Raw genomic sequence first — 13,496 nt, forward strand, 5'->3', positions numbered from 1 at the left:
TTGATATTAATACTGTAACATAGATTCTCTGCTTGGATTTGCTGTTTCCTTTACATTTTTTCTTTTCTTTTCTATGTTGCATCCCACCAGCAGATAAAGTGACTATTAACCCTTCAGCCAGCTCTAACCACATTTTTGCATGTTTTTTTTTTTTTTTTTTTTTTTTTATTTGCCTAAATGTGGTCTTGTTTGGAGAGACTAACACTGGCTAACTGGCTTGCAGACTAACACTGAGACCTGTTCATGTTTGGGCATCAAATCAGGAAACTTTCTACAGATCTATCATAATTGGTTCCAGTCAACAAAAAGTCCAGAAAGCCAATCAAATATTGGATGCATCTTCAAGCAGTAAAAAACAGAAAATATCTAATTTGAGGAACATAATTGTACCAGCTCAGCAAAAGGTAAGAGAAGATGAAGACTGAACAAGAGGTGGCCTAAATGATCAAATATTTTTTATATCTAAAGCACTTTCTAAAAACCATAACAGCTTGGTGACCAACAAGTGTTGTACAATACATGTGTTAGAAAAAAGAACCTAACAGCACACCTGAAGAGAAAAGTGGAAATGCAAATAGTTAAAAAAAAAAGCAAACAAAAAACCAAAAGAAAAAAAAAACTACAAGTTTACACAAAGAAGCTAGAGAAATCTAAAAAGTAGAAAAAATAAAAATAAAAAAGAAGACACACTGAGTTTAGGCAGCAACTGAAACAAACAGGAGTTAACCACAGCGTTGACTTGTGTGTCTGGGCTTTTCATTTGGAGCCAGAAAGGAGAGGTCAGTGGGAAGGGTGCCATCTATCCCCTGATGTCAATGAGACAGTCAAACAGAGGCTGGACAGAACCATTGCATCTTAAAGGCAAACAGAAACGGGACGCCATGCTTTCTACAAACTGCACCAAGTGGCAACAAATAAGGCGAGAACAGGAGAAGACCAAGAATGGAGCCCTGTGGCACCCCTCAGGAGAGGGCATCAAAAGCAGAGGCAAAACTATCAAACCTGACCCAGAAACTCCTGTCCGAAGGATTAGGGCCTGAACCATTGTAGAGCTGAGCCAGTGACGCCCACCCACTGCTCCAGCCTGGAGAGGAGAATGTCCTGGTCCAATGTTCAATCTAAAGGCATAAGTAAAACACAGTCCACAGAATTCATAGCTAAAAATATATCTTCAGAAGCCCTTAAAACAGCTGATTCAGTGCTGTGGTACGTTTTAAACCCAGACTGGAACACTTGCAGAATTTTAGATTCATCCAGGAAGACCTTCAGCTGGGTGTAAACATTATTTTACAAGATTTTAGACATTAAGGGTAACTTTTAGATTGGCCTAAAAAGCAGAAGGTTCTAGGCCAAATCTCTTCAGTAAGGGTCGCGCCACAGCATGTTTAGTACTGCTTATCATAATTAATAATAGTACCATGCACCCATTGAGGGAAACATGGAAAATTACAGTTTTATATACAGTCCAGACAACTATAATTTAATTTTATTCTAATCTGTGCTTAGACCTTGCAAGCAGCTGTCTTAACCCCTGCAATCTTCAACACATAAAACAAAACAAACAAACAAACAAAAAAAAAAAACGCCAACAACATTGCCACAGTGTACTGTACTGGGACTGTGCAGGACAGTAAACTGCATGACCACATATCGTATTCACGACATGTTAGTTTGCTCAAACGTCCATGACCCGATTCAGTCAAACTATCTTAATGTTTGGAAGTAAATTACATGGCAGCAGTGAGATTTCTGCTCTGCAAGCATGATTATAAACACATGAAACTGCTAAAAATGCTTTACAAATACATTTACATTTCCCTCTTGATGTTAATGCTTTAGACATTTAATCCCAGGCCCATTAGAATATGATATAAATGATAAAAATAGATGCTTAACAAAGATTACATGACTGAAACGCTGCTTTTCCTGATATTTAAATAAGGTGCTCTTTGAAAGCGGTGACATTTTGCTAAAATGTGATCTTCCTAATAATACTAAAAAAGGAACCTTTGATTGATTTTCCTCAAAAAAGCCTTTATAAAGACATATCAGGCATAAAATATTCCTGATAAAATCCTAAAACGGAACCATATCCCCATAAGACTGCTGCAACACAATTTTAATGCAAGTCAAAAAGTCTTAATAAGGCACCTCCACTGTATAATGTCATGAAGTAAACAGAAATTACATCTAAATACGACCCACTACCATCCGGATCACTTTGATCTGTGCCATCAAGCTTTTTCTCTGGAAGCTGACATATACACACACGCACACACTAACAAGATTAGAGAAAGTCACACAGCTCATACAGATCTATTCAATAAAATCCCAGCAAGCTTCAAGCGTTATCTCGATAAAGGATGCAGGGCAGACAACTAATCCAGTTTAATGTTGAGGAAAATATGCTTGAGAACACATACATCTACGCACACACACTATTACACATTTTGTCACACTCTGTCACTTTGATCAACCCCCCTGCTCCCCGTTTCCCTTCTCCATTATTCCTCAATGTTCTTAACCTCTGACCTAATGTTGCCTTGTAAATGCACAGTCAGAGAATATCCCCTGACCTCAGCACCCCTCCCTCCCACCCAGCAAAATCTCGCATTTTACAATCTCTTTAAACTCAGTGAAGCTGGTGTTTGTAATCCTTTTTGTGCAGGGAATAGAGATGTAAACGGGAGAGTCCCTGAGAGCTCAGGATTTGCTAGAAGCTGCCTTTTTTACAGCACATATTCCTGGAGTGGATATAGTATGAACTGTGGATTTTGGAAGATTCTTATGAGACCTCCAGTACTTCATGATTAGTATTATATGGCCGTGCTTTCAAGATATTAATCTTCTCATAGATATAGCCCATAGATAAAGAGTTTGGAGGGCACAATGATGTAGAATATTGTGGAGAAAAATCCTTGAGTCAAAAAAAGGACCGTTAACGAGATTGATCGACCCATCGAGCTCCTGCCTGCAAAGCTACGCTGCGCAGTCCCACACATGTAAAAAAGTTAAACTTCCTTTATCGCTAACTAGATACTAGAGGGTACTACTAGAGGTAAAAAAGCTTACTCTCTGTATTTCTACAGACAGTTTACTGGGGTTTATATCACACGTGAAAAGCTGTTTAAATAGTGTTTTTTTTTCTCTGTGAGCTTTGCTGAACCAGCTACACACACAGAGGGGAGATTCACACACATATGTTCTTTAGTTTACCAGCTTAAAATAACAGAAACCTTTTGCCATGACGACAGAAACAAATGTAAAATACAGGATGATCTTTTTGAAAATATATATAAAAAAACATAAATGAATGGATAAATAAATAAATTAGCGTACAGCTCCTTACTGACATACCTTGTTTTTTTCGTTCTTATTTTAATTTTTTTTTTTTTTACTGATTTGGTTATGATTGTTGTTTTCCTTTTTTGTTTACTTGTAATTGTTCATGTATGGGACAGTCCTGTAGTTTTAAGTAATTTACTGACAGATTAAAGGCAGTAAAATGTCTAAATTTATGACAAATCTATAGAAAAATCCGTATAAAAATAAAAAAATAATATGAACTAAAAGTAGATGTAAATATAGAAAGATTAAAGTGTCAATGGATGTGCAATTATTTATTTTTTATTTATTCTTTAAGAAGGTGTCTAAATTATCAATTGATCACTTTCAATCTCCACTATGCTTTTGATTTTATTTTTCTACTCTAACACTATTTCTCAGTTGCTTCTACTCCAGTTTTACCCAGTTAAAAATTCAACTTTACTTGCCAGAAGCTGCAACTTGTAATTTCCAGTTTAGTAAATTAGACGGTGGCTAGTTTGATGCATTTCACCCAGGATGGCTTTTATTAAACATGTGACCTCTCTCCATCTGAGAAAATCTGGCAGCATCAACAACAGGACTGAAACTATCTTCCACCGTACATTTGAAGTGGAGAATTTTCTCCTTCTAAAAGCCTTTTTACATGTGACTTCAAAGCCAGCTGATGTGTTAAAAGGGTTTGAGTGCACGGCCATGTGTTAGCAGCACAGCCTGCAGAAGCTGCTGCAACCATACTGTGTACAGACAAGACGGGTGACCTCCTGTGCTGCTTGCAAGGTCACACTTTGCATGTAAGACTGTTTTTTGTCCTCTTGTCCATGCTTTCCAATTCTCAACAGAGGAAAGAAGAACTGCTAAAATGATTCCACCTTACAGCAGACAGCCTGGCTACATGCATTTATAACTTTAAAAAGCATGTTTAAGATAAAAAGGGGCAGAGTAGCCGTAATTTACCTGTTGAAAGCATAGAAGGCAAGTCAATAAATCAGAAAAAAGCAAAAGCAAAGAAGAAATAGCAAAAAAATAAATAAAAAGCATTGATAATTTTCTTTTTGAAAAGCAACAGAGAAAAAGAAAATAATCAGAAGCAATGTAGCACAGAACAAAACTATATAAATCATACTTTAAAAAGTAGAAAATACTGTTATCTTTTTATATTCACACATTTTTTACTACTTTTTACTATTATTATTTACATATTCTCTCATTATCAAACTGTGAAATATTAAAATGTAGAAACCAATTTACAGTGTTGATTTAAATAGGTAATCTATCCATCCAGTTAGCATTTATGCTATCGCTCAATAGTACGTAAATGAATATGATTTAAGGATTTCCAACATTCCAGAGTGAGCAGTTAACCTAACATCTATCGTCTATCTGTGAGGCTTCGACGCTAACCACCGTGAAGCCAGTGTATGCAATTCATCTCCCCTTTTACCAAGGAGCCGTCTGACTTTGTTCCTCACAGGAAAGAGCTGAAAAGGGGATATTAGAAAGTCAGGAAGAATGAAATAAAGAGAAAACCTCCTGACTGTAGCTGGCTTGATAAATCCTCTACAACAGCAGAGGGAAAGGTTACCACAGCTGCTGCACCGCCTGGGGGCATCTCTCAGGTTTGGCTCTGAGAAATCTGAAGCACCTGAGTCTCTCTGATCATAACCTCATCCTCGAGGAGGTTTTACTCCATGTTAGCATGCTAGCAACCCTCAAACAACCCTCCCTCAGCCATAGTTTGAGCAGCTGAATCACTACAAGATATCTTCTCATTTTAACTACTTTAATAATAATAATAATAATAATAATAATAATAATAATAATCATAATAACAAATGTTTTAGTTTTTGTAAAGCACTTAGGTCACTTAAGGGTTGGTGAAAAGGGGTACAAAAATTATTATTATTACTATTATTATTATTATTATTATTATTATTATTGTTATTATCGTTGTTGTTACTTATATAGCAACAATAAGTCTTTGCTACTCTATGAAAAAAAATCCCAGGAGACAGTTTAGTATTTCTGCCTGTTTCATGTCAAATCTGACAGAAATAGTCACATTCTAGCGATCATATCAACATTAATATGTAATGGTATTTCCAGTAATGTCTTAGAAATGCAAATTGACTCTGAAACGTTAATTGGCAGCCAGTTGATAGATGGCAGGAGGAAACCCAGAGTACACTGGTTAACATCAACCAAGAACGTCAACATTTAGTGTGCTGGGTACACCCAGAATTGTTTCAGTTTGCAGATCCAGGTAAATTCAAGTAAATCCATCAAATTCTCACACAAAGCAAAGGCAATTTTACTCTAACCTCACCTCATTACCACTGACCTTCAGTGCAGAACAAAAAGGGAGGCAGCTCTAACAGCCGAGCCGGAGCCACCTAACTGCTGCTGCAGAAATTAGTTCATTTTTCTCAAAAGCACTTATATACAAACCTGCAGAACAGCGTCATTACAGGCAGCTTTACAAAGAGCAGGCTGACTCAAGAATGATCCTAACGAAAAGAAAAATGCTATATATATAAATGTCTCCATGACGATTAGCATTTTATCCCCATCTTACATTTTTAGGCTTATAACAGGCTGGATAATATCACAACTGGCTGCTGGTGTCCTCGACATTATGCTCACTTTTACAATATTATTGATCGTCTGTCATGAGCAAGTTTAACTCATCATTCTTTCACCGACCCAACGCTACAACCAAAATGATCCTGATGGACTTGGCTGAAATGTATTATTATTATTATTATTATTATTATTATTATTATTATTATTATTATTATTATTATTATTATTGTTATTATTATTATTATTATTATTATTATTATTATTATTATTATTATTATTATTATTATTATTATTATTATTTTAATGCCCTAATCAATAAAATCTTTATTAACAGTACCATGAGTACCTTCATAGTCGGTACTTCCATATCTGCCAGTAAAATATCAGATTTAATTCTTTCTTGAATCACAACACATCTTTGCTAAAAGACAACGTTCTGTTTTTCATCACTTTGAGAGTTTAGAGAATAAAATTACATGTGAAAACCAGACACGGGGTATTTTATCCATGTCTTCTGTGTAATGGTAACCTATCAGATGTCATGATGATGAGGATGATGATGCTAATGTTAATGATAACAATCCTTTGTTTTAATATTTAAGTGGTTTAATGCCGGTTCGGATGTAGGGAGAAAAGAGCCACAGTAAAATTCATAAATACAGCACTGCATAATTAATTAAATGTGTAATTATTTAAGTGATACTTGAAATATAGTTTGAATTTATATAATATAATATATAAATTGTAATATATAGTTTGAATTTTAATTCAATATAAATATATATTGAATTTCTAAAATGTAAAAGTAGTTAATAAAAATAAGAAATAATTAAATTACTACACTCAAAATTATTTGAAAGTGTTTTAAGTAATTTAAATAAGAAAATGCATGTAAAAACATATAAAATTATTTCATTAGTTATTTCATGGCCCCTGAGTTGCAGTGCACCATGAATTAACTGTGGCTCATCATCTGATTGGTCACTGTAAACTAGAGATACTCAGACACATGTACAGGCAAAATTAATTCATACATTTAATAACTGTCCCAATGACGTAGTTTCTGTGCTTTAAAAGAAAGAAAGAAAATCAGAAATCAAGAGTAACGATGTGATTTCAGCTTTAATCACAGCCGTGGTTTACGCTCCTACCGTTAGCTCCGCCCACCGGGTTTGATGATGAAATGAATTAATGAGGCACTACAGCATGAGAACCATGAAATAATTAACTAAATGTACATACATTTTTTACACAAAATGAAACATTTGATTTAAATTAATAACATATTTAATATTTATTCATGTTTTTTTTCTGATAATAAATTAATAATTAAATTAAATTGATCAATGTAGTATTAATACATTTCATTGTCCCACATATCTTAATGCACTGGTTCTAAATTTAAGCAATTTAAATAATATTTTATTAATCCAATTATTTTACAATTTTAAGAATATTTATTCCCATCTTATTTAAATTTAATTTAATTATTACTGCACAACAATATAATTAATTATAATTTCGAAGCATTTATTTCAAGCATCTATGAATTTTATGCATATTTCATTTCGCCCTCACGATACAGACATTAATGCCCACTGCACAACCAAGAGTCTCCTTAAAGGAGCAAAAGGTACCAGTACTGATGAAAAAGTACCATAAACTAGTTGAAAAAACAGAGAAACAACACAATGATGGAAATATGAAGAGAACTGAGGTGATGCTGTGCTCATCCTCTTCCTCGCTGCCATCACTGTAGTTACCGCCACTGTCATCCCCAAGATCCTTCACCACCATGTCACAGAATACCTTCACTGCCACGGTTATGACCTTCATCAACACGGTTTCTGTCATCACCACAACTGACATCATTATCATCATCATCATCATCACCATCATCATCATCATCAGTGTTGTTGTCTTGTTTACTGTCATTTTCATTGCCAACATTGTGATGGCTTATTTCATTACCATAATGGTTCTAATTATAATGGTTATCATCACCACCATGAGAACTATTATCATTCCAACACTGTCACTAATCAATTTCACCATCCAGGATGTCGTGTAATTACCACGGCGACGCTGCGCTAAATCACAAACATCATTATTAATCCCATTACATCGCCACCATCACAAACAAGATTAGAATAATAATCACAATCACACATATTTGTTCATTATTATTACTACTTGCTCCTTTCGTCTTCCTCCTTTAGTCTGTGCACACTTTACTGCAACATGCACTCACACACACTTGCGTGTGATAATCCCCGGACCTTTTCTGTCAGATATCTGGAAGCTTACTGAGAAGCTTCCAGAAGCTGGGAAGTTACCATGTGTTGCTATATCATGGCTACCCCCTGCTGCAAAGACAAAAGTAATAATCTGTAAGGACAGAAGTGATGCAATGGACTAAGAATGAAAAAGGGACAAACACAATAAAGACACAAGCAAAAAGCATGAAAACAAAGAAGTGCTTCTGATTCAGTTTCCTTTCACCCATTTCCTTTCACGGACTGGTTTAAGATATTTTTTCATTGTGATGGGAATAAAACATTTACTGAGGCTGGCCAACATGTTGGTAATTAACCTGAAGGCGGCTAAAAACTGTTTAAGCACCTTCACAGCAGCAATTAAACTTCATGAGAGCAAAAGTTTTTCCTTAAGGTCTTTACTTAATTTAATTACCTTCCCTTTTTATATGATGTGCTTTAAACACACAGTGTAGAAAACTTTCTGCCCATCTCTGCCCTCATAATTTAAGAGTTTTATTTTCTTGTCTCAGAGGTAAGGCTTCCTCTTGGTTGGTTAATTTTTAATTCCCTGTGGACTCACTGATCTCCCTCCGGACCCGAATCCCTCCCTGTACAACATCAGCTGGATAAACGGCGGGGGCTGCTACGTTATGTTAGGAAGAAAGATGAAAAGCTTCTTTTTGGGCAACAGAAGATGAAAGTGAATTCTTGTTTTCAACATGGGTTTTCAGGATGTTGTTAGATCTCCCCAAATCTGGCCATCCTCTTCGCTCACAGCCCATTCCTTATCAGAGCTGATGTAGGTCAAGGGTTAGAGCTTTAGAGAGCTGATCCTTTTTCTTCCACTTTATCGGACAGCTGTTCTTTTTAGTTTAGTTATTGTGATAATGCTTTTTTTAAAAATAAACTTAGAAATGTAAAAACCATTTTAATGTCCTACTGCTTGCTCCCTTCATGTGAAACATAACAGGAATGTTGTGCCGTGTAGTTGGATAACCAACATTTTTATGCACACAAACCCACTGTTTGCTACTTCTACTGAGCTACTGAGACAAATATAAGTTAGTAAATTTCCTACAACCCAACATGATGCACATGATGACAGGAAACAGATTACATGCGTTACAACATCAACATGAAACAACCTCATCCTCACCACCATAAAGCAAAGCTCCCTATTCTTATTAAATGTGGTCATTTCAGAGCTTTAACAGTTTGAACTCCAGGACAGAAGGTAAACTTCGTCCAGATGATTCACACTGCAGGTAAAAGTGGCTCAAATTTGACTTTTCTGTCTGTAAGTGACCCATATTTGATCTTTTTATGCCAGTCTGAACAACACAAATGTGATTATTTTTCAGGCCACTTTCACATGTGATACTAAATCTGATACATATCCAACTCTGAGTGTCATGGCAAATTTCATCCAGTTTTTATGTCACAATTCTGAACCGGAAGAGGCAGGACAAAGCAAAATAGATGGATCAATGTTTTGGGCGGGTAGGAACCAAAAACATTGGGCTAATAATAAATGTGTCCCTGCCACGGGACAGCAGATGTAAATTAACCTAAAGCTAACTGGTACAATGCATCAAATAGCAACATTTATGTTTGAAATTGTATTAATATCTTATTTTTCATATTATATAATACATTTCTATCTCTCAATCTGGCTGTGTTCGTCCATATAGCACAATTTATTGTAATAAAATCTCTCTCTTATTGGATTTTTCAGAAGTCAGCTTTAAATTTTGCCACCAGATTTTTATGCACAGTGGAGCTGATTTTAGTGCTGAACAGAAAAATCACAACCCAGAGCAGCAGCCCAATCATCATTTTGTCAGTTCTGATTGCACAATTTTTATTCTGAAACACATGTAGCGCCCATAATATTTACACACACACACACACGTACACACACACACACACACACACACAGTGTTCAGCGTGAAACATATAACCCACCAAAACCCGTTAATCCTCCTTACTTATGAAGAGTCTGACAGTTTTCCATCCTTACTTTGAAGTATTAATGTTACCACATCAGTCGATGCTGGCGCTGGTATCGATGCTGGTGATATTTGGACCGATCCCTCCGCCACTGCTCTGTGGTGTTTCTTAACCGTGGCAGGTGAAAACATGCCATATTTTGCTAAAAGGAGGATTCATTAAAACATAAAATAAATTTTGCAGCTAACAGCAACAGACATTATTCTGCTCTTGACCTTATGTATAAAATGTGACTTAGCTCAGCTCAGCATTCAGAAATGAAAAATAAAAAGATATTTGTTTATTAAAAAGTACTTTTCATGAGTTTAATAACTTTGCCGTGACAGACCATCACCTTTTTCACATCTAATTATCACTGCCTTATTACATCTTTCCTCTATAAAAGCCTCACATTAACAAAACTCTTTCATTTATTAAAAAAAAAAACATGTTTTCTATCATTTCCTCTAGTGCCAGCACCTCAGTAACAGCTGGTGCAGTAGAGCACCGACGGACGTACCTGAATCCAAATTTACATTTCAATGAAGGAATGTTTTTTTTATGAATTTGTCAAACCCAACGTGCACTTTTCTTTATTAAATTTTCTCTCCGTCTAATTGTACAAGTTTTCCTCAGCTGTGTATGACAGCTCAGATTGCCACGCTAGCAGTCGATTGCCCGAAGCAAAATTAAAACTTGTCATATGAACGTTCCAGGTTTCATTAGCACCTTCAGTCTCTGGAATCTGAAGCAGGTCACTAAATAAAACAACATTCCAGTCATTGCAAACATGTCATGCCTTCGGATGAGAAAATGAATGATTTGATGCCTAAAACTAACAAGGTCTCCACATTAAAAAGCCAGCGTGGCCAGATGACTCAAAAATAAATAAATAAAAGATAAAATTAAACGGAAGCACTGGCCAAAGCCTCCCTAAGTATTAAAATTTCATCTCTGGCTGTCACCTTCAATCTGTCATCTAATCAGTCCTTCTGCCTGTTCCACCTTTTTTTCTCTTCTTCCCCCCTTCTGCAGACATTAGGGAGAGTGGAAGCCCAAAGCCGGTGATGGTTTTTATCCACGGGGGTTCCTACATGGAAGGAACTGGGAATATGTTTGACGGCAGCATCCTGGCCAGCTATGGGAATGTGATTGTCATAACTGTCAACTACCGCCTGGGCGTCCTAGGTAAGGACCCTGCCATGTAAAATCACACACAGCAATGTTGTTCTTTTTCTTTCCATCTGTGTCTCTTCTATTCGTCTATTTCCTTTCTTCTTCTATTACTGTTTTTTTTAAAGTGAAGATGGAAATCTGAGTTCCTCTCTTGGACTAAGCGGTCTTTGAAGAGACCTGGTTCAGTCTGGTACCTGTGCCTGTGCTTGTTTTGTTGGTTGTAATATTTTCTTTGAAGTTTTTTCTCTGGTTGAAATCATAGCAGACTGTTAAATTCTCTGGGACAGAACATGCTGACGCTGTTTGAAAGACTTTGGGGAGAAAAAATCCTGAAAATAATGATGTACAACGTTCAGTTTGATGACTGCACTGATGTTGATCGTTGTCTTATTTACAATTCTAACTTTGTGATGTTGCAGTATACTTGATTCAGCACATTGGTTGTTTGTGTATTTGGGGCACACGGTGTTCTTTAATGATTGCACGCTGTAAGTCTGGGCCCAGATAGCCCACTATTGTTCACCCAACCTCCTCAACTCTCTTCATGCATTTAGGAGTCTTTGATCTTTCATGGCAATGTCATCTCTGATTTTCAGTGCTCTCTGTTTTCATCCCTATCTCGAATTTTTGCCCTCTCGATCTTATCTCTTCTAATCAGCCTAATTCCTAATTCCTTGTCTCCTGAGTATGGATGTCACCACCATCCCCAGAGGGCAGGCACACATTGCGACACATGATGGAAACAAAGGTTCACTGACTCTCTCCTTTTCCCGTGCTAAATGAGATTATACTGTCATTTGTTCGAACGGAGAAAAACGATCTCATTTCCACGTTGTTTGGTTGCTAAGATCCCACAGTTTTCTGAATAAAAAGCAAATCAGAGATATGGCAATATCCCCCTTTCACTCAACTAAAACACACATACATAGTCCCCTTCGATGAGAACAGCGTGATCTATCTATCTATCTATCTATCTATCTATCTATCTATCTATCTATCTATCTATCTATCTATCTATCTATCTATCTATCTATCTATCTATCTATCTATCTATCTATCTATCTAATAAGGAGTTCTATCTCATCTAAGTCTATTTATTTCTGTCTTATCTCAACATTATTGCAAAAAGGTAAAGAAAAAATCTAATTATGACATATGTTAAAAGTGAAAATCATTGTGGGCGTGGAAATTCTCTATTTCCTTCCCCTCCTTCTTTCTGTCTGTCTTTGCTTGGATGTGCATGCTTGTTAATGCTGCAGGCCTTTCAGTGTTCCTGCATCCCTGCTGGTTTACACTGTTGTTTCCTGTTTCTGTGTTCTTGTTTATCCTTTCGGCAATGGACGGAAGTATGTGACTTTACCTTACAAACATCCAGTGTTGTGTATATGTGTTCATGCCTGACAGGAATATAGTTGTTTTAGGTCACACTGGGTTTTCTAAACTGATGTCCATTTTCTTTTTTTTTTTTTTTTTTTTTATTTGGCTCCATAAACCATGCCTGAATGTGTAACATCAAACTGTCATGATAACCAATTATCAATTTAACTGATAACTAGCAGTAATATGATTCAACATGTGCTGTGAGCATTCACCCCAGGTCACATGTTCGAAAGCACCGAAGAGCTTCCAGACTTGGGTTGGAAAAACTTATCCTGTTGATTCATATGGAAAAAGCTCCCGTAAGCAGATGGCTTGTTTCCTACAATCCCCAGGGGTCAGACAAGAGATGACCATACACGGGAGAATGAATTCATATGTCACGGTGAGCTTCATCCATATGAGACTGCTGCCCTAAAAAAAAACTGCTTACCTCAAAGATAGTTCGAGTTCTTAAATAGTAGAAAAAACGTAACACCTTTCATCGTTACCTTTCAGCTGCCTCTCAGGCACATAATTAAATCTTCTTGTCATCAGTTAGCTTCTGTGGTTAAAGTGTGTTTGACCTAACCCAGTCAAGCCATGCTAGCACCTGTTTGCATGGACATGCTGCTTTGCTAACAGACCTCCCCATTTTCGCACCAGTGATTTTTCTCCTCGCCTTAGTGTGGTTGTGTGCCAGAGTGAGCACTTTGCAGGAAGCCATTAGTGGCTTTAAATATGTAGAGGTGCTGACGCGAAGCTGTATTTATTGGTTTAGGACCTTAGCTACAATGGATTTGGCCATGG

General features: G+C 36.5%; 1 protein-coding gene across 8 annotated transcripts in view; it reads left to right on the plus strand.

Moving 5' to 3' along the window:
• The window catches only part of nlgn1 (neuroligin 1), a 327,369-nt gene that overhangs the window by 131,833 nt on the left and 182,040 nt on the right, over positions 1-13,496 (plus strand). For 7 of the 8 annotated variants that reach the window (XM_042006515.1, XM_042006518.1, XM_042006521.1 and 4 more), the window contains one exon: positions 11,190-11,342. In XM_042006515.1, the coding sequence (XP_041862449.1) occupies positions 11,190-11,342 (153 nt within the window). Of the gene's footprint in view, positions 1-11,175; positions 11,343-13,496 lie in introns of all 8 variants that reach the window. The other variant, XM_042006522.1, reaches the window with a different exon arrangement.

The sequence above is a fragment of the Melanotaenia boesemani genome, chromosome 14, assembly GCF_017639745.1.
Source record: "Melanotaenia boesemani isolate fMelBoe1 chromosome 14, fMelBoe1.pri, whole genome shotgun sequence".
In the NCBI taxonomy this organism is placed as follows: Eukaryota; Metazoa; Chordata; class Actinopteri; order Atheriniformes; family Melanotaeniidae; genus Melanotaenia; species Melanotaenia boesemani.